Here is a 21,802-nt window from a genome sequence, read left to right on the forward strand (position 1 = left end):
AAAGCGTGTGGTATTCTTTTCTTCCGTTCCAACGCGCAGGCCCTTTTGCTAGTCCAATACAACAAACAAAGCCATAAAGGTATAGGACACAGATTCAGGGCTCTCGGGTGCTATGCACCTTGTATGAATAGTAAAATCAAAAAAAGAACAAGGAAAAAACAAAAGAATCTTAAATTTCAGGGTATCAAACCTGGCTGACTGTTCTCCCACATGAAGTTTCATGAAAAAATGACATCCATGGAATTCTCAGCAAAGAAGACAAAATTTCAATTATATATTAAAAACTGTTTGAATGAATGGACTGTATATTTTGATGCCATTTCTTCACAAAACTTTGTACGTGAGTAGAATGAGCGATCAGGTTTTCTACCCCCAAATTCCAGAATTTTTCTTAGTATTTTTTTCTACTATTCATACAGGGTGTGTAGCACCCGAGAGCTCCTATGCACTTTCATAAACGAATAGCAGTATCTTGCACACTAACAAAACCTCGCACCAACAACAAATAATGCACATACACACCAACAGCCCGATCGGATACAGGGCAGTATTTCTCTGGAGAGTTTTGGCATTTAGTTCAAATGTGGACTAAACACCGAAGCTACCAGAAAAGGTACTCATCCAAACACTCACCAAACCAATGAGCCTACACCACATGCATTGAACCTAAGAAATCGCTACGAGAAATCTGAAGCCCAATAAATAATCTCATGTAAACGGTTCACTTCTGCAAAACCTTCTGTACTGCAACCCTTTGTGGATTTGTTAAGCCCTGCAAACAGTAATTCGGTTCAACAATACTGTATTCTCATGAACATGAGATGCAGAAGGGTAAAGTAAACAGCCAAGGACACCTTACCTGGCAAAGATACTCAAAAAGTGGCCGATCACTGTCCCACAGGTTGACAAAGGTGTTCGTTAGAAAGTCCAACAACTTCACCTGCAAAACAAAAGAGTATTATATGGTTGAGTTAATATCATATTAATTTTAATAATGGAACTTTGCAGCTAAAGGCTGAAAACACACCTCATTAAGAGAGTCAGTTTTTGCCAGATCATCATCATAACTGTCATCTTCATCCTATAGAAGATTGGAGTAGACAGAGAAATGAATATGACAAAATTGCATGCTGGCAACAATTAACTACTACTCACGATATCAAAGAAAAAAGGAACTTCTCCTTACTAATATATACCTCATCGAAAACTTTTGCCATTGCATTTAGATGCTCAACTGACGGATTAGCATTCGAAGGAACTGATGCTGAATACATTATATCATGTGGAGTCGCATCACCATTCTGAACCTCTTCCCAGTCACTATCCTGTATGGAAAAACACTCTTAAGTGGACCATTCTACTTTACAATTTAATTGATGAGTTAGTGCAGAAACCTCTTCATCAATATTGTCAGCGTCATCACCGACTTGCTCTTGAATTTCAGCTAAAGTATCTGCTAACAGTGCAAATATCTGCATATGCATATTTGGGGATGCTGTGAGTAAATGCTAAAAGATATAATGGAAACATAAACTGATGTCTGGCCCAACATTTGAACATTAGATATGAAAAACACTGATGTTGGTGAGAGATTTCTTTATAGATTTTGAAAATTTGCATGAAATGTTCCTTCAAAAGTAAATCTGCTGGGAGAGAAGCTATGGTTGTGAAATCATTGGTTACCTTAGATGGGAGTGGAATCTTGGTCCAGTTATCTGGAGTTACCCGAGCTTTTGACCGTGTGGTTATACCTGCACTAGTCTGAACTTTTCTAGGTAAGACTCGTGAAACTCTATCAGACAAGATATGACCTACTGAGCACCAAATAGACTTGCAATGGTAGTACCTTAACAAGATGTCCGTTAACTTCAATCCTAGATAGCTCAGGATGACGCGTAGATATGAGCAGAGCTAACGCAGTAGTTGTTACCTTTATCTGGTAGGCTCCCTGAATTTCACCTATATTTATATTTACCAGGAAACCTCTTATTAAGGGGGAAAAGGAAAGAAGACACATTATCCCCCCTATGCTATTATGTTGCACATGTACTCACCCTGTAGCTGTGACCATTCTGACATAATATAAGCCAATGAATTTCCGTAGCCCTGGGCAGGAATTGCAAGTAGAAGGTTGATAAACTGATCAACGTTCGGTGCACTTAGATGTACCTGCAACAGGTGGTAAATATTTAAATAATCCTGTATGCAACACTTGATGCACTATAAGAAAAGATTCAATGATAGGGTTAAATTTCATTTGCAGGAAGCGTTATCAGATAATGGGTACAGAATAAACAGAACACTAAGTACTACTCCCTCCGTCCCAAAATAAGCGTCTCAAGGTTAGTACAACTTTGTACTGTGCAAAATTGAGACGCTTATTTTGTGACGGAGGGAGTATTTGACATCTGGATCCCTGATTCTTATGTGAAACAAAAAAGGCATGTTGCTCTCCCGGAGGTGCAATGGCATCCACAGAACATGATCAAAAAGGTGAGTTGGCTAAGTACAGTACGAAATGGCAAATTTTAAGGTCGAACAACCAATAAAGACTAAGGATTGGAACAAATACCTTGAATTGTTTCCACATAAGAGGCTCAAAAAACAAATATATATTGCTAAATGCACTCTAAGCCTAAATGGAGACTGGTCGTGGCAGAGAAGAAACAAGAGCAGTAAACCAAATAAACATTAAATTAACTGACTAAGATACCAGATGCATATGTTAAACTTTTGCTTGTACTGGTTTCTCTTGGATAAGGTTGAATGCAGAGTCAGAGATGTCTTATGTAGAGATCCAAATGACTTCACTAATCTAGAGAGGGGGGGGGGGGGGGGGGGAAGCAACTCACTAGTCTGGCTATTATAACAACAAGAGAGCTCTTCAATCCTGCAATGTCGCTCGTTTGCATACGCCTCACAATGGCAGCAATAAGCTCCGGAATGTGGGGAGATAGGTGTGAAGGTAGATGTAAAATAAGTTGTAAAATGTAACTCCCAACGAAAAGTGACACTGAACTTTCCAATTCTGGATCTAAAAGCCTGTTAAGACAATGAAGAACCACGGCGTAAGCATGCGGGTAAATATCAAAGCAAACACTGCATCAGGAATATGCAAGAAGCAGTTTACTATAGCATCACACTTCAGCAAGGCTAAGTGGCTAATGGTTAGTTGTTCACTTTTATCAAATTCCTTTTGATTGCTGGTGAAGTATGTGCAATAAATTAAGAACTATGTAACTGCTTTTCCCACAGTAAGTTAAATATACGCAATCTTCAGTTACCTTGAAGCTGCACTAAGTAGCATCTTCAATGTACTTCCTTGTTCACCACCCCAAACAAGCAACTCCTGCCGGCCACCTGATATAAATGCTGCCAAACATTCTGTCGCGTTCTGAATTGGCAATAAAGTAGCATATCAATAATAAATCCAAACAAAATATGTCAACTATACTTGAATGATCTAATCATTTACCTGCATCTCTCCATGGTCATCACTTTCAAGAACAATCTGAATGGTAGATGTAAAGCATGTGTCAAACACTGCCTTAACCACAGCAGCTGGAGCATTCTGAAATTTACACAACAGCATCAAGATTGGCATTAATAAGTTTATACAGTATTTTTACAATAATATTTTCCTTTAACTACATTGAACTTAGGAAACGTGGACTATGAAGACATACTTTGAGTATCATCGTCAGGAGGTCCAGTGAACCTGCAACTAGTCCATCGGGCTGGATCTTGGACTAGCAAATGAACCACAAATAAGATTTGCATTTTGCGGGCAAATGCAGAAAAATCATGACAATGATGTAACACTGGCTTTAGCATCTTACTTTTGATAAAATTGTCGCTATTGTTGGAAGAATCCGGGACACAAGCGGTTCTAAGCATCCAGGAGCATTCTTGATGGCCTAAAAACTAAGGGATCCTGTTAGGTAGGCTGCAATTTTATGGGTTGCAATAACCAAAAAAATGTGTACAAAATTGCCGACATTATGATAAGAGATACACAGGTAAGTTCTTGTAAATGGCCTAAACAATACACAAACCAGCCACGATAAAGAAAAATCATGCAGAACTCATGCATGCTCATTGGTAGTCAAAATTAATCGATACTCAGGAGAAATATTACAGAAAAATATACGTAAGCATTAATCCATAAAGAAAATCTCCTTTTGTAAATTCCCATTTGCCATCTTACAGATATTTGGACATAATAGTTCCAATTTCCAGGAACACATAACATCTGTCAGACCAATCTCAATTTGTAAACTGTAACAATTAAATTTCAAAAGCTTCTTGGTGTACATCATTGATAATGTGTTCAAAATATGAAGTCAGATTGGAGTATCATTTAAACATGAACCACAATCATACAATAATGAGAAATTAAATAAGAGAAGTCATGGATAGACCAGCAGATTCTGACGAGAACTTACCTCTAGAACTTCTACAGCATCAATACTGATGAATGGGTCAGCAATGTGTTGGGCCCATACATCTAGTATGATAGGAGAGATGACTGGCTCGATTGATGTTGATTGTTCACCACCTACATATCAAGTGGAAAGATGTTGATCTTATGGGCAAACAAAACTTTAATTATCAATATACCATACACATATTTTACTATAGTATGCATTGATAAGTGTGTTGAGTAGTTGACAGACCAGATTTAATGGCTGATTGGAGGGTTTCTAGAACAAGATGCAGTGTTTCATCAGATGCCTGCCATAAAACTTCCATGTACTTATTTCCTTCAAGAAGTCGAAGCAGGTAAGTTTACAATTCTATATACAAGTATACAACATTACCTGCCTCAGAAGATCAACAAGAGATGAGAGTATGCCCATAATGTTGTTTGGCATTGAACTTTGATTAGATTCCGGTAGAAGTTCAGCCAGTGCCCTACATGCTCCTACTTTAACTGGTGGTGGCCTGCCAAACAAATATCGCACCAATGAATACAGTTCTCCATTGTGTCAGGAATAGGACAACATATAAGTTCATGGGCTTACACATCTGAGGCAATTGCATGAGCAGCATTGCATAGATATTGTTCACAGATCCCCTTACTTATCTGACATTTTTTTCCCAAATCAGCTTTGCTGAACATATAGCAATAAATATAGGGAAAAGGAGGTAAGGTTAAGGAAGTTCACCAATGAAGAGAACTTGGCCACAACAGAGAATGCACGTGCATGAAGAAATGGGTACTGGTGCACCCCTAAAAATCAGAAGATTAGTAAAAATAGCATAGGAAGATATACAATTTTCCAAACCAAAGGAAAGATACCTGTTCCCACAATATCAGTTACCATCTGCTCAAGTAAATCTCGCACATTGTAACCAGAATCCTAAACAATCAGAAAGCACTTAATGAATAAAAGACTCACAAATTCTATTATTGATTTCAATAACTGAAAAAAGGAAAAAGGCAAAATTGCATCTGGGCCCACTACCCTACCCAGTACAAATGAACAACTCACAAGCACGTCTGTCTAGCTGACACACAGAGCCAAACGCCTCAATAAGTGGGATTTAACTATCTGAATGTGCAAAGGGACTTATCCAGCCTTAACGTGAGACCAGTACATGTAATAACAAAAAAATATTGCCACTGCAACCAGGCCAATTAGCAGACAATTTTGGCATGTGCGCACATTTTGAATCGTCAACAGAATTGCGAATATGGGCCGGCTCATGTGGTAAAGGATAATTGGCTGCATGAAATTCTCAGGATTTTCTAGTTTGCAATCAATCAACAACACTAACTCGTACGCAGAGCATCTGATTTGCAATTTGTTTGAATATTGAGTTTGGCATGGGGAGATTACTAAAATGAGGATTGTATTAAATACATCATGATGCCTTGGACTATAAACCTGCGGGGTGTGCTCTTTCCCTGGAAAAGTGTTATATAGTCATGGCAGGTTAGATAGTATTCGACTACACTCTCTAACAAACTAGACAAGACCATGGACTAGGGCAATGGCATGCTTGACAAACATTGGCTTACACATGGCTAATCCTTCTTTGCTCCAAAGAACTCTTCTCAAACCCATATTCTGGATCCTACTGCGGCCACACCCATTATCCAGCTTGGTCGAAGAACTCTTCTCTAATCTCACTAAACAAGACCTTAGATTTGGTGATGCCACTTCATCAACTTCCCCACAGCACCAGGGGTTCCTTTGCACTCTTCTCTAATCTCACTAAACAAGACCTTAAACTTGGTGACCCACTTCATCAACTTCCCTACAGCACCAGGGGTTCCTTCGCACGGCCTTGCCATAGCGCCAGCACTCTCTCCCTCTGCAGCAAAGGCTGGGCTCATGAAGGTGATTAGGTGGACAACGGTGCTGGTGACAAAGCTGTTGTGGATTGTGCTGCAAATGTGGCTGCATGTGCAAGCACATGATGCCGCACATCACAGTGCAAGAATGTGTTCATGGTGACAGGCAATCGGCTGCCTATTATAAGTTGCATTAGTGTTCACATCAATATGGTCAACCTCCAGGCCAACATACAGTCAAGCTACAACTGACTCACTCAGTCGGTAGGTTGGATAGCACATGTAAGCTTCTCGTGACAATTAACTATGGGCCATGGGGACTAACAAGCTCAGGCCTAGTTCGACTCAGGCGGAAGCAGAAGCAGAAAGATGGCGAAAAGAAAAGAAAAACAATTGAAAAGTGTATCAAAGTGAGTAATGACTTGGTGTCAATTTTAAGCAGATTTAATTATTTATTTCTCTCCAATTCACAGGGGCGTTCCCTTTCATTTGCAGTTTTTGAGAGATACCAAGTCATAGTATTACAGGCTATCCAAGGTGGCAGACTAAACATGCCACATCATCCCCAAAAGTGCTCAATTGTAAGATCAAGGTAGTAAAGTGGCATTGGAAACCTATATAAAAAGTGGATGGATCTTGCCAACAGAAGAGCAATGAGTTAATGAAACTAATCAGCACAGCAACAAAATTAAACCAACCTGTGCTTCACACAGATGTTCTGATAGTGAACCTAGAGCAAAAAGTGATGCTTCATGAAGCTGGCACACAAACAAATGATGTATTAGATAGCATCAACTGCAAAAGACACTACAATACTTGGAGGGTAATAAAAGGAGTAAACAACAGATTCAAATATGGCTAACTACTAAACAAGACAACTTAAGGGGAGCAACTTAGAACTTTCGTCAAACAAGATTCACCAAATTGACTTAGTCTAAATACATCACCAAAATAGTGAGGAACATAATTAGAGTAGCATTATTGATAGTTGATAAGAGCTAAGATCTTAAGCGGTGATTTCGTTTAGAACTTTTTCAAAAGCTAAAACTCACTCTCCACCAGTCGGCAGAACCCGCTTGTTTTAATTCACGTGATTCACGAAAACAAACTTGTGAAGCTTCCAAAATTGCATCAATTCCGTAATCCTCGTAAGCAGTGACTATCTCTTCCAGCAAAAGAGATCCTGAAACCATGAGCATGTGAGGAAAACGTCTTGTGTTTGACAAATTCCTATTTAAGAGGAGATTTTAAATCTGTGTCTCTTGTAATGAACATGGTTGTTTACCCCCAAGCAAAAGATGGAAGCAAGCAAAGACATTTCAATGTTGATTGTTTAATATGAGCAGGCCTACAATAATATAATTTTAGTTTATTACTCCCTCCGTCCCAAAATTCTTGTCTTAGATTTGTCTAGATGCGGATGTATCTAATACTAAAACGTGACTTGATACATCCATATTTAGACAAATCTAAGACAAGAATTTTGGGACGGAGGGAGTACTAAACAAGGGCACTAAAACATTCCACTGTTAATATAGATTGAATAAAAATGACAAACAGAAGCAACATTTCAGCTCATACCAGACACACGACAGCTATAAGTTACATCATCCTCATCAGCAACATACTGGTTAGCATCACGTGACCAGTTTTGCACCTAGAATAACAAAATAAATAGATACGTTTGAATTTCAAGCAAAAAAACTAGCATGCCGATAATTTTTGCTTATGTAAGATCAGATATATATACTAGCCATGTATCAACCAGTTCACATACCTGTTCCTCAGTTATCTGTTGAAAGGATATAGTGTAGTATGCTAGCTCTTTAATGTTTCCTGCAATAACCTAGTGTGACAGCAGAGACAATTATTACAAGAAAAAAGATGCACAAAATGTATGTTGTTACAAAGGGATACCTTTGCTAACATAGAATTTCCCACAATTGTTGTCCATAGCTCAAATAACTGGAAAATATGAGAATATGGTAAAAGACACGCAAGCAAAGGCGCCAAATGGACTACAGTACAATAAAAGAGAAAAGTAACTAGAACAAAATTACCAATGGAATAGAAATAGAGGATGCATGAAATTACCTGAATCTCAAAGGATTCGAGACTTCTTTCACCACCATCAGAATCATAGCCCACATTATCAGCATCCTCTGAAGCTTGAATGATTGACAGGTGATAGACCTTGAAGGATGAAACAAAGGTCTGCCACAGAGGCCCAAGAACAGCTGTACAAAATTGGCCCATTAATCAGAAAGGCAGAAGAGTAAGAGCAAAGCTAATAGTGTATTATACTTGCCAGAAATTTTAGCTTCAGGTAGTCTAGGGAAGTTCTGGATAAGCTGGAGTAAACACTTCAGCACCTGATCATCAGACAAGCATAGGATTTCACAACTACGAATAATGGAAGCCATCAATCTTACAAGACAGTTGTATGAGGCATACCTCCATCTGCATACTCCAGTCATCAGGATTTGGGGACAGCACCGGTGAATTTAAAATTATAGAGAATTGCTCCACAAGTGGATCAAGCATTGAAGTCATCAAATTGACAGTCTCTCTCTGTGCCAGCAAATCACCTCAGTTCATATTCCATAATGTGAAGAAACGGCAGAAATACTGCAGCATAAGCTATAAAACTACCTTGTAAACACCACTCATTGATCCAAGCATGGAAATACACGAATGGACTATTCCAAGAGCCTTTGAACGAAGAGAATTTTCATACAGCTGTTTTTCAAAATGGGTGAGAACATATTGCATTGTCTCCATAAATAGTCCCTAAAAAAAGGAGTGAACAGTAACAAACTTACGTGTGGAGATGATATTATTCTGTACAATGATGGGAATAGCTCTGGCACTAGTTTTGGAATACAAGTATCATCCAAATCATCTGATAGAAGGGCTAGGCATCTTAATGCTCCACGAACTGCCATGGAAAGTATGCCAAAGCTTTCAGGATAACAGCAACCATGGAATTCTAAAGTGAAAATAACCATAGTTTTCATAATTTCTATTCAAAATGTCTGGGCTACATGAGCATCCTGAGAAGAAACGCAGATTGGGGCTATCTAGCACCAACGGTGGAGCTTAGTTAGGGCCAAGGTCTGGCAGAACCCCAACACAACAGTGATAATCAAACAACTATCGACAGAGTGGAGCCTAAAACAGGAGAACTTACAGATGATGTTGTAAGTGCCTTTTTGGTTTGACTAAGGCATAATAGTTCTCGGAATGAACACTAACAGATTCAAAGCACAAAAACAAGTTAATCTGATGTGACATATTTCAGGTCCTCATTGATGCAGAAAAGGGCACAGTTATGTTTAAACAAACTTGAAAAAATTGTGAATAATGATGTACCAGTAGTGTTAGAAGATTAAATTAGCATTTTACTGAAAATTTACATAATCTGTTTCAAAAGAAGCATACTGTTTTTAGGCAAAAATATATAGTATCATACAATTGTTAAGATATAGCATTACTAAAAGCTGACTTGTTAGATTTCTTTTGAAAAAATGATCTCCCAGCATCACCATGAATGCATATTGTCATGTCAACTACCCATGTTTGTAGACATGTGACATAGATTGTAGTTCATGTTCCAATAAGGTTTGGATTTAGCATGACATGAGTATGAGCAGAAGGGAGATGTTTTGAACTTCTTTAGATACATAATTGTGTGCCCTATTTGCCACAACCTGAGCTTCACTTTAAAGCAATAAGTCCAAGGTCTCCTGAAAGGGTGCAGCTTTTAGAGCTTCTCCGGGAATCCGAAGCCCTCTTTTTGTATTAAGAAGCCTCCACAAGCTTCTCATAGTAGAAGTTAGCTATTGAAAGAAGCTATTCTGCTACCGATTAATTTCTTATAACGTACTCTATTTGCCAAATAAGCCAGCAAATGCCGACGCTTTCCCAAGTCTTTGTAGACCTCTTTCCAATGAATAATCTTTTTTGTGTATTTCCAAATGTGACCATTTGGAGGAGCTTATGCTGGTCAGAAGCTGATGTCTCCTAGTTCAAGTTCAAGGCTTCCAAACAAGCCTGTATATCCTGATTTGAAAATACTGGGAGAAAACAAAATACCCACGTACCTCCATTCCCATTGCTTTGATCACCAATTAACTTCAAGATAAATGGAAGTAACTCAGGCCAGTCTTCTGGCCAATCATTCTGCCCAATAGCTGCTACAGCCATGCCAATGGCAGTACGAATCTTCCCATTAGAATCATCCAGTGAGGTAAGAAGGAGTTGACGTATAACAACCTGATGAGGAATAAGGGTGAAAACAATGTCAAATACTAAGAACTCGACAACAATGAAATAAAAATAATTAACACAGTAAGCACATGTTTTCTGGTGTTTTAACAGAAAACTCAGTTTTAACAACGGTAGCAGATGTGCTGCCATATGCCATAGAATAATCAATGATCAATTCAGGCAAACGTGAGTTTTGAGCAGAGCATTTACTCTACTAGTGTGGATACCATAACCCCTTCACACAACCATCTAATGTGTATTTTCAAAGCATATTATTGTTTTTTGTGAGATAAGAACAAGCAATCAGCTCCATTTGTTTCAACAAGCCAAAAGCAATGGGAAATGACATCAGGAGTATGCTATGACCTGAGTCCTAATTTGTTGCATTCAACAAAGAACAGGGGATAACCTAAGTACCTTTTCTGAGGCGGAAACAACAGGAGGCACAAAATTGTCTTCGTCTTCCTCCCAGTGCTGCTTGATGAACTGCTTTAACAAAACAGCAGCTAGGTAGCAGGAAGTAAAGGACCAACAAACAACAACAAGATTGTCCAACAAGTGACGCCAAGTCTAACAAAAATACAGTGTATACAACAGAGTTCCCATGAAAAGAAACTGCAAATAAAAGACTGAGGATATCTGACGTAGCCCAAACGGGACCTCCTTGTTGACTGTGACCTTCGTGAGGGCAGCTCCATATCCTGAGGAAACATTATAGCAAAACCACGAAATTGTCAGCTGACAGCAGGAGATTAGTGAGTGAAAATACACTTCATGTCTCAAGATAATGACCAATTCAAATAATTTGTTCCAGCAGTTAGGTAGTCAGAGGCTATGAGCTACCATGCAGCAAAAACCATAACTCAAGAACCCACAAGAACTGAGCAAGAGGGCATGAGTCAGGAACTCGGGATGCTACAAAACCAAACTATATGGTTCTTATGTGGTTGAAAAGCATGGGTACAGTAAAATGACATCATGGATTAGGGCCCAAAGATGATGCTTCCAATGGAAATGTAAGTAGTAAACCACCACAATGGCAAATGGAGCCTTGTAATGAAACCTTTCATCAAGATAGAAGTTGGTCCTAGCAACAACAACAAAAATCTCTCCCTCTCACTCCCCACACCCCCACCCCCCCTTCTCCACAGGCGGCATCAGTGCCGGAGCCAGGTTTACCAGAATGGGTGTAAAGTTCAAGATTTTGCGAATTCCCTAGCTATTTTCCAGTTTATCGTAGTTTATGCTTTCTTACAAGAATTAATGGGTGTACATATGCATACACATGTCCCCTTCTGGCTCTGGCGATGTGCAGCATGCATCAACCATCACCAGCCATGATTGGAGCGCCACAAGGAGAGAAATGTGACAGCTACTTTAGAGCGCCAAAAGATACAGGTCCTCAAGGGCAACATAACAACGGTCACCATGCAGTTCGCGGCCTCCATCCACACCGCCAGCCCCACTGCTGGAATTTCGCACTTGCTAAACCGAACAACATCCAGCTTGACGCACTCTTCTTTTCCCGTGAGTTTTGGAGCAATTACTTTTGCCTTCACGTTCCAACCCTATGGGAATTTCCCCTTGATCAATTGCTTTTGAAAAACGTTCTTATATTATGGGACGGAGTGAGCATAAGATAAGATTTTCTCCACGCCCTCCAGACATCCTGGAGGCTAATGAAAACACCACATGCAGCCGCTCTTCGAGGCCTTCTGCGACGGGGGCGGCATGTGGGCCTCGCTCGTGGTGCTCCTTGGGGAGCTCTCAACGTCTAACCACCATGTCATCATCCTGCACAACCACATGGCAGCATTCATGGCACCATCTGGGCAAAGCACACGGAGGACTTCGGGCAGGACGGAAAGTCTAGCAGAACCATGCCTTCGAGGAGTGAGTGCTGCCGCTTCAGGGCCAGCAGAACCAAGCTGAAGGCAATGCCGTCTTTCATGGACTGCTAGGAGAGAAACTCTGAGCCGAAGAGGCACACTAGTGACTTGCAGTCCAGGATTTTGTCCTTCACCCTCCATCATCGCATCACGCACCAATCCTCCTCCGATGGGCGCACGCCCTCAACCGATGGTCAGGGGTAATTATTTTGGGGAGAGTAGAGAGAAGGGAAAGAAATGGAAAAGGATATGGTGGAGCCTAATTCCGTGTATTGTCCATGTGAGATGCCACATCTGCCCTGACAGTGGTTCAGGGCCATTACTTTGGTTGTTTAGCTCAAGTCAAAGGCAGTCAATCCGGTGCCATCTGCAACGGTACGCCCCGAGAATGGTGGTTTTCTGGAGAGAAAAAAAGTTCAAGCCGGTTGTTTTCCACTAGGCTGTCTCAAAGGTGTTGGTTCTGTGTAATTTACTCCACTACTGCAATGGTGGTCAGCACAACAGGTCAAGAGCAGTTGCAGTAACAAAAGTTAAGCAGCTCCAAGGGTAGTATTTAGGCAATTGCATCTGCCAGCCGTCTCCTTAACAGCAGTGGGATGGCGCACGGGAGCTTTAGGACACTGCAAAGCAGCCGCTGGCGCATCTAGGAGGGATCAAATTCGACGTTCTCGCACTCTCAAATCGTCAACAGAGCGTGGCCACCAACTCGGAGCGGAAATGGCCTCGATCCAGCAAGGACGGTTACTGAGCGAGGGCCGGCGAAGGCGAACCTGGCTGGAGGGAGGCCTGGCGGAGCGACTCCTCGGCGAAGGCGCGGACCTCGCGGGCGGTGTCGAGGGTGGCCGTCAGGCACTCCACGAGCCACCGCTGGTCCCCGTCCGCCGCACCCACCGCCGCCATTGCAACCCGATCGACCGCGGCCGCCGCCGACGACGCCTCGCCTGGGCCTAGGGTTGGGTCGTCGCTCGGCGCGGTCGCCTTTTGGTTGAACGGGATTGGTTTTGGTTTGAGCGGGATCGCGCGGAGAAGGCGGGCGGGTGGTGGGAATGGTGGGGGGATTTGGGGGTTTTTCGCTAGGGTTTTTATACGGGGGCGGGGGGTAGGCGGAAGAGGAGACAGGGTGGTGGCGGCCGGGGAGAAGAGGAAGAGAGCGAACGGGTTAAGAAAAAGGCTCCGCTGGACTGGGCCGGCTTGCCAGGCTGGTTGTTGGTTCGGTACGCGTTCGCTGGACTTTGGTGAATGGCGGGAAAGTTGGCATGCCCAGATGGCTGAATGGCGGGAAAGTTGGCATGCCTAGCTGAATAGAGAAAAAAAAAGGTAGTAGCAGGAATAGCTGAACCCAATTTAGCGCCTTCATTCGACAAACCGGCGCACCTCGCCCCGCTCCACCGGTGCCCGGCCCATTTAATATATTTTTTTCTCTCTTTCACAACTGCATTTTCTCCTTCATTTCCACAACGCGCACAGCTCTTGAATGGCCCAGCCAGTCGCTGCTTTTGTTTTTTCCGAATCATCCCAGCCGGTTTTATAGACCTTCTAGAAGCTTCCGGCCGGTTTTGGGAAACATACGATCTTTTTTTCAGTTTTCTAATCGGTATTTTTCTTTTTGTTTTTATTTTTCATTTTATTTTTTCACTGTTTTTCTCAAATGTATGAACTATTTTACATTTTGTAAAAAAATCAAATCAGAATGCATGAACTGTTTTCAAATTTGTGAACTTTTTTCAAATCGCACGAATTTTTTTACAAATCCATGAAAATTTTCAAGTGTGCGAACTTTTTTAAAATCCACGAGTTTTTTCGAGTTCGTGAACTTTTTCAAATCCGCAACCTTTCTTCAATACTATGAAATTTTCTAGAGTTTTTTAATTTTTCTCAAAAATAGCAAAAGTATACTGTATTTGTGAACCGTTTTACTAATCTATGATTTTTCTCAAATCCACAGTTTTTTCAAATTTACATGTCCATTTATGTTTTACGATTTTTTTAGATTCATTTGTTTAAGTCGACGGTTGACCAGATCACAGGAGACTCTTTCGAGAGCAAACGAAGCAGGTCACTGATCGACTGAGGGCGAACCATGCAAATATTTTTTTTAAGCAAGCGAACAAAGCAGACCTACGCGCCTTGTTGGGCCAGGCCCAGGTCGTGAGTGCGTGAGCGCCAGCGAGCACAAGCGGCGCTAAACGCGCCTGTATAGGAGCTCTCTGCCACATAGCTGGGAGTTTGCCAAAAAAGATAAGATAACCAAGAATTCTACGATCTTCCTCTTCTTTTTAGCTGGGAATAGTAGTATGTTCCGAGTTTCCTGCAATTCTAAGATCTTTCTAACTCTCCCTCAAATCAAAAGAAAAGATCTTTCTAAGTCTCAAACCGTTCGAAACAATTGTCATGGTTCGTGTCTTTTTACGGTGTGGGCTTGTGTGTGCAAATCCTATTGGACGCTCATTACGTCCAAATGTACTTGGTTCGCATAAGAGCATGCGCGGGCGAGATGAAGATGGGCCGGCTCATTTAAGCCACTTGTACGTTTTACAAATCCAGCCTTTGGAACCTTCTATATTCTAGTCCATTTTTAGCAGTTTTGCGAACCTTCTAGATGGTTTAGGTCCGGCTTTTCCTACTCTCTCTGTCCACTTTTATAAGACCTTGAAAACATTTCAGATAATATGCAAAACAACTTATTTTGAGTTGTCTGAAATGACTTATAAAAGTGAGCGGAGGGAGTATTTTTTATCTGCTTTTATATTGTTTTCTCCAAATAAATTGTTCAAAATTATCAAATAATAATTCATAGTTTTTAGGAAAAAAATAAACCATGATGCTAGTAATCTTGTGAAGTTGAATCTATTTTAATGTTTGATATTGTGTTTGTGCTGCAATTCTCTAGTGATGATGTGCGAATGTCGACTTTATATCACTTCACTTTTAAGGCCCTGGAGGAGAGCATAGTGTGATTAGTTTATTCATCGACAGGTGGCTGGAGTAACAGAAATTACCATATCCTAAGTGTTGGGGATATAACCCCACGATATGACCCGCCATGATGGGCCAGGTCATTCAATTGGCGACTTACGGACAAGACTCAGGACGGGTCAAAGGCGTCGAAGATATCAAGACTGGCACGGCGGCTTGACAGAGTGGGTCGGCTTGAGGCCCAACACTTAAAGACGGCGGCTTGACAACCCAGAAGGATAAGTCGCCTGGAGCTTTCCTTACCTAGTGAATAAGATAAGTAGGAAGTGTATTAGCATACGGGTTGCAATGCGACCCTCTCTTGTAGACCCAAAGTCTTAACCTATATAAAGAGGAGCCCCTGAGGCAGAAAATATCAAGTTACAAGCTCTCGAGTAGTAGGTTAGCCAAGTTACATCCTTGTAATCGAGATCATCATCATCAAAATCAATCAATCAAGAGTAAGCTTTTTCCTTCACCGTGAGGGGCCGAACCTGGATAAACCCTTGTTTCTCGATTCCGATCAACCTCATTCAAGCAATCACCTAGCAGCGATGGCCTCACAACTAAGTCCTTTCACGAGGACATATGTCGTGACAAAATCACGACACTAAGCTTATGAACTATTGCATGAGGGGTTGTTGGGACCCCGAAGTTTATGGCTATAGTTAGATGTTGTCTTAATTTTTTTCTTGCATTTGCAGATGATTGAGCAGATGGTATAATCATAAGTATGTTGTGTTGTTCAAGTGAGAACAATAGTTATCATAGATTTCACCGCACAACAAATTATCAAAATAACGAATAGTGACTCAATGAATCTTGATGGAAGCAACTTGGTGAAACTCCTCTGTGTCCTCGAGAATGAATTGACCATGCAAAAAAACACCGGCTTGTCCTTAGCACAATTAAGGATTGTGCCACTTATTGCACTGTTGCACCTTTGTTGTTATTTACTTTCTTGTAATTACTCTTGCTTTCAAACAAAGCGTCAAACATTTTTTGCATCTTTGTAGTGAACTTTTGCTAGTTTTTATCAACCAATTCCTTCTGCTCCTCGTCAGGTTCGACTCTTACTTATCAAAATAGCTACGAAAGATCCACTACACTTGTGGGATATCACTCACCAGGACATGGATGTAGGCCTCTGGTGGCCGACCGATTCTCCCATAACTTTCGCGGCTGCAGGACACCAATTTTTTGGCCTCTCCCATAGGTGGAGAGGTTTCTCCCTTTTGGTTCATGATGTTCATGGCCCCTAGAGGGCGAGAGCCTCCTTCAAGATTGGATCATCTCTTCGACGATATTTTTCTGCAATTTCCCTCTGTGTTGTATTTTGAGTCGTTTCTCCATTTTATAGATTATCGGAGATTCGTAACTCCGATGAATATATTTTTCTTAGGGTGGATTTAGAAACTTCTTGAGTAAGGCTTTGACCGAAGGGCGATGCAAACCGCCTTACACAACCACCACACAGCTAGGGGGTGCCCATGTGGCCACCATGTGCCCCTCCTCTGGCCCATCTTCTGGTTGGTGATCTCTTTAGTATAAAAAATAACTGTCACAATTTTTCCTAAATTTTCGAGCTCCAAAAGTATCTATTTCTGAAATAGTCAAAAACACTGAAAGATAGCAGCATGCCTTTGGCCCTAGATTAATATGTTAGTCCAATAAAAAATTCAAAATAATATAAAATTATGTCAAAACATGTATAATTGATGTAAATATAATATGAACTTAACAAAAATTATAAATACGTCATAGATGCATTAAACATGAAAAAGGAATAATAACAATGTTACTATTGTTTTTAGGGCATATTTCGAAAATAACATGTCACCATTGTCGAGTCATCTCACACCGTCTAGGGCCGCCACAACGAGCCACGCGGGGGTCACCTCACCCCCAATGTTCGCCAAGCAGGCTTTGTCCATTGGCTTCTTTTGGGGAGAATGGGGAGAAGGCGGGAAAATTGTTTATTCTATCTAACATATATTTCTTCTTTTACCTCGTTTGGTGAGAGAAATTTCATTGTATTGGCTTTGAGCCGGTTTATTCATATAACTCGATCTAGCTATTCCTTTTTGCTTCTCGGTGTTTCTATGTTAGCAACCAAACGAGGTTTTATTGCTCATTTGTGTACTGCAAGTCTGATTCGTTAAGAATGGTCGGTTCCTATGATTGATGTTTTATGTGCATATTCTAGGGTTTGACGGATAGACGATTCGCTGCTTAAAGATGTCAATACATACTTATGCAAGGATGAAATTACTGCTCAAATCCGCTTCATTGCATTTGCCAAACCCCGTGTTTTCTCATGGACAGTCATATGTGGCTGTGTCACGAGTGACATCTCGGAAAGATTTGAAAATCGTGGTAGATGGTGATCATGTTGTTCCTACAAATATTGTCTACAAAGGAATTATTAGTGCCTTATAAGTGGACACGATTCTTTTGATTGACAAAATTATGTATTGGACAAATTTTTTGGTCTTTACATATTACCGTCATGTTATTTTGCTAACTAATTTTGTTTCTAGGTGTTTGACACGAGAAAGTCAACTGGAGTTCACTTATATTCGTAGTTGCATCGATTTCGCCAAGCCTCTCATTTTGATCTTTCCCCCTAACTTCTTTGTAAATAAAGTCGAGCCACATCTCTTGCCTGTACGGGACATGAGCGGGGTGACTCTACGGGCGACGGCCACAGGCGGCCTCATCCGCCGAGGAACGGCGGGTTGGGGGCGGTTCCGGGCATTGTGGGACGGCGCCGGAGACACGGATGACTCAGACGGCGACTTGGATGGCGAGGAGCCGCCAGCGAGTTCTCCGACGCCGTCGGACGCGATCTGCGAGGCGTTCAGGGTTGGATACTCCGAGAACGAGGTGGCATTGCTCGTCGACTTGGCGATCCCCCATGATGATCCGGCTAGGCCGAGACTGAAGGAGGAGGATAACGTTGAGATAGTCCAGCGAGTCGTCCATCGTCGTACGGCGGCATCGGCGATCCGGCCTCGGCGCGGTACTCTACCCAAGGTGAGTCTTCCGAAACCTACCTTGTCAGATTTTTTCGAGGCGGGAGCTTGGAAGATGGTTCAGAGAAAGAAGAAGAAAAAGCCAGTAGCGGCGGTGCCGGCGGCCGGCCGGTCGGCTGAGATCCGCGAAGCGCGGATCCAGCGTTTGAATTTTTTGCTGGGCTCTGTTGGGCCCGATTGTTGGGTTATGTAGTAATTTCAAAAAAAAATCCTACGCACACGCAAGATCATGGTGATGCATAGTAACGAGAGGGGAGAGTGTCGTCCACGTACCCTCGTAGACCGTTAAGCGGAAGCGTTTGATGTAGTCGTACGTCTTCACGATCGACCGATCCTCATTACTGAACGTACGACACCTCCGTGTTCAGCACACGTTCAGCTCAGTGACGCCCGCGAACTCATGATCCAATAGAGCTCGGGGGAGAGTTTCGTCAGCACGACGGTGTGGTGACCATGTTGATGAAGCTACCGTCGCAGGGCTTCACCTAAGCACCGCTATAGTATGACCGAGGTGGATTATGGTGGAGGGGGGCACCGCACACGGCTGGGAGAGATCAATGATCATCTTGTGTGTCTAGAGGTGCCCCCTGCCCCCGTATATAAAGGAGCAAAGGGGAGGTCGGCCGGCCCTAGAGGACGCGCCAGGGGGAAAGGAAGGGGAGAAGGAGAAGGAAAGGGGGGCGCCCCCCCACTCTCCTAGTCCAATTCAGACCAGAGGGGGAGGGGGCGCGCGGCCTTCCCTGGCCGGCCCCTCTCTCTCTCCACTAGGGCCCAATAAGGCCCATTAATCCCCGGGGGGTTCCGGTAACCCCTCCGGCACTCCGATAAAATCCCGATTTCACCCGGAACTCTTCCGATGTCCAAATGTAGGCTTCCAATATATCAATCTTTATGTCTCGACCATTTCGAGACTCCTCGTCATGTCCGTGATCATATCCGGGACTCCGAACTACATTCGGTACATCAAAACATATAAACTCATAATACCGATCGTCACGGAACTTTAAGCGTGCGGACCCTATGGGTTCGAGAACTATGTAGACATGACCGAGACATGTCTCCGATCAATAACCAATAGCGGAACCTGGATGCTCATATTGGTTCCTACATATTCTACGAAGATCTTTATCGGTCAAACCGCATAACAATATACGTTGTTCCCTTTGTCATCGGTATATTACTTGCCCGAGATTCGATCATCGGTATCCTAATACCTAGCTCAATCTCGTTACCGGCAAGTCTCTTTACTCATTCTATAATGCAACATCCTGCAACTAACTCATTAGTCACATTGCTTGCAAGGCTTATAGTGATGTGCATTACCGAGAGGGCCCAGAGATACCTCTCCGACAATCGGAGTGACAAATCCTTTTCTTGATCTATGCCAACTCCACGAACACCATCGGAGACACCTGTAGAGCACCTTTATAATCACCCAGTTACGTTGTGACGTTTGGTAGCACACAAAGTGTTCCTCCGGTATTCGGAGTTGCATAATCTCATAGTCATAGGAACATGTATAAGTCATGAAGAAAGCAATAGCAGTAAACTTAAACGATCAAGTGCTAAGCTAACGAAATGGGTCAAGTCAATCACATCATTCTCCTAATGATGTGATCCCATTGATCAAATAACAACTCATGTCTATGGCTAGGAAACTTAACCATCTTTGATCAATGAGCTAGTCAAGTAGAGGCATACAAGTGACACTATGTTTGTCTATGTATTCACACATGTATTATGTTTCCGGTTAATACAATTCTAGCATGAATAATGAACATTTATCATGAAATAAGGAAATAAATAATAACTTTATTATTGCCTCTAGGGCATATTTCCTTCACCGATGTGGATGCGGCGACTGCGGGCCGGCCTGCTGATGGGTTTTCGGCCCAGCAATTGGCGAAACAGAGTGGGCCGGGGTTAGCTGGGTATGAGGCCCAGGCTAAACTGGACTCCACCTCTATTGAGAGCACCGACCCGTGCATGTTTTCGCTCGATCCTCAATCACAGTGCTCGTCTTTGCCGCCTCCTAGGGTTCGACGACGCTGTGCGGTGTCGGGCTTCCCTGCGTGCGGTCCTGGGCGTGCGACTCGTATTCCTCCCCTTGCGGCCATGGTGGGGCGTGGTGGTGGTGCTCCGCCGGGTCTGAAGCCTTCGGTGGCCGCCGGGACTGTGCCGGCCGGGCATGGTGGTGGTGCTCCGCTGGGTCCGAAGCCTTAGGTGGCCGCTGGGACCTGCCGGCCGCTGCGGGTCGCGGCGGTGGTTCACTGGGGCCTAGGCCGCCGGTGTCTGGGCCGACCATACCGGCGCCCGCGCTTGCCGCTGTGGGGTGTGTCAATGCGCAAGGGCTAGGCCGCCCCTGCCCGGGGTAGCCGTGGTGGCGCCTCACAAACAGACGCTGGCGCATGAGCAGCAGCCGTGGACTGCGCCGCCGCCCCACTTCGTTGCCAGGCCGCCGCAAAAACGGGCGGGGCCGGTGCAGACGCACGCACCGCCGCCTCAACCTGAGCATGTGGGCGATGGAGGAGCGGGACATGCTCGTTTCCCAGTTAACTGCGGTGGTAATGGACCATCTCGGGGACAATGGGGTGACGATGGTTACAATGCTTATGGTGATGGCCAACATCGTGGCTCGTCGGCGGCGGGCGGCGGGCGTGGCTATGCATCGTAGAGTGATGGAACAGCAGAAAGACCTTTTTACGGCCCCCGAGAGGCTTTATTGAGGGGGCATCTGGCCCAGATTACCGGCAGAGAGGTGGCTACCGAGGTCATCGTGGTGGTCGCGGTGGTAGGAACCGTTACCGCCAACCTCCACCGCCTGCCGTGGTGGAGCCGACGCCATCCTCGGAGGTGGCTGCTTCCGGACAGACGCCGGAATTGTCCGGTTAGGTTATGGATGTGGTGACGGCACTGGCTAATGCTGAGGTGCCTGAGAGGCTGAGACCGAGCCCTTGGTGACGGGTGATGTGCCGCAGACAAGACAGATGTTGCTAAAGCTTCCAAGTGGGCTCGTAAAAAGGAGAAGATAATGTGTTATCGTTGTGGTGAGAGAGGCCACTTTATAGTTGAATGTGTGACTGAGTTATGTGATACCTGCCTCAAGCTAGCGCATGACAAGGGGGAGTGCACGATACTGCGTGATCAGATGCCGAGTATTGCCATTTATGGAGTTTATTGTGCCGAGTTGATGTTTTTTGAGTCTCCTAGTGCGAGGGAGATCCCAGAGGAGCCCCGGAGCATGACCACGGGGATTGTCAAAGTCATGAAAGGTGATGTGTCTAAGGCTTAGATTATGCAGAGGCTTAGTGAGTTAGCTCCAAGTAATGTTCAGTGAGAGCTTATTCGACTCG

At 43.3% G+C, this 21,802-nt stretch overlaps 1 protein-coding gene across 1 annotated transcript; it reads right to left on the reverse strand.

Moving 5' to 3' along the window:
- Positions 1-362: 362 nt before the first annotated feature.
- Positions 363-13,596, reverse strand: LOC125525617 (importin-9). The gene is made up of 33 exons (XM_048690630.1): positions 13,230-13,596; positions 11,210-11,271; positions 10,988-11,080; positions 10,405-10,576; positions 9,124-9,239; positions 8,954-9,040; positions 8,756-8,872; positions 8,610-8,673; positions 8,396-8,538; positions 8,219-8,266; positions 8,079-8,147; positions 7,883-7,958; positions 7,354-7,484; positions 7,000-7,059; positions 5,303-5,363; positions 5,169-5,233; positions 5,025-5,086; positions 4,821-4,944; positions 4,677-4,734; positions 4,446-4,558; positions 3,840-3,917; positions 3,687-3,749; positions 3,476-3,571; positions 3,285-3,394; positions 2,853-3,042; positions 2,055-2,169; positions 1,847-1,959; positions 1,684-1,761; positions 1,395-1,472; positions 1,197-1,325; positions 1,028-1,081; positions 860-940; positions 363-772 (listed from the first exon to the last, which is right to left on the reverse strand). The coding sequence occupies exons 1-33, from the start codon at positions 13,357-13,359 to the stop codon at positions 722-724; spliced, it is 3,087 nt and encodes a 1,028-aa protein (XP_048546587.1). The 5' UTR covers positions 13,360-13,596; the 3' UTR covers positions 363-721.
- Positions 13,597-21,802: the final 8,206 nt, after the last annotated feature.

Source organism: Triticum urartu, chromosome 7 (assembly GCF_003073215.2).
Source record: "Triticum urartu cultivar G1812 chromosome 7, Tu2.1, whole genome shotgun sequence".
Taxonomy (NCBI): Eukaryota; Viridiplantae; Streptophyta; class Magnoliopsida; order Poales; family Poaceae; genus Triticum; species Triticum urartu.

Excerpts from the sequence above, each read along its gene's own strand:
- LOC125525617 (XM_048690630.1), bottom strand. The coding sequence starts at position 13,359 with ATGGCGGCGGTGGGTGCGGCGGACGGGGACCAGCGGTGGCTCGTGGAG. Across the intron at positions 1,082-1,196 it reads TGGCAAAAGTTTTCGATGAG|GATGAAGATGACAGTTATGA; the intron begins GTATATATTAGT and ends AATCTTCTATAG. Across the intron at positions 941-1,027 it reads AAACTGACTCTCTTAATGAG|GTGAAGTTGTTGGACTTTCT; the intron begins GTGTGTTTTCAG and ends TTTGTTTTGCAG.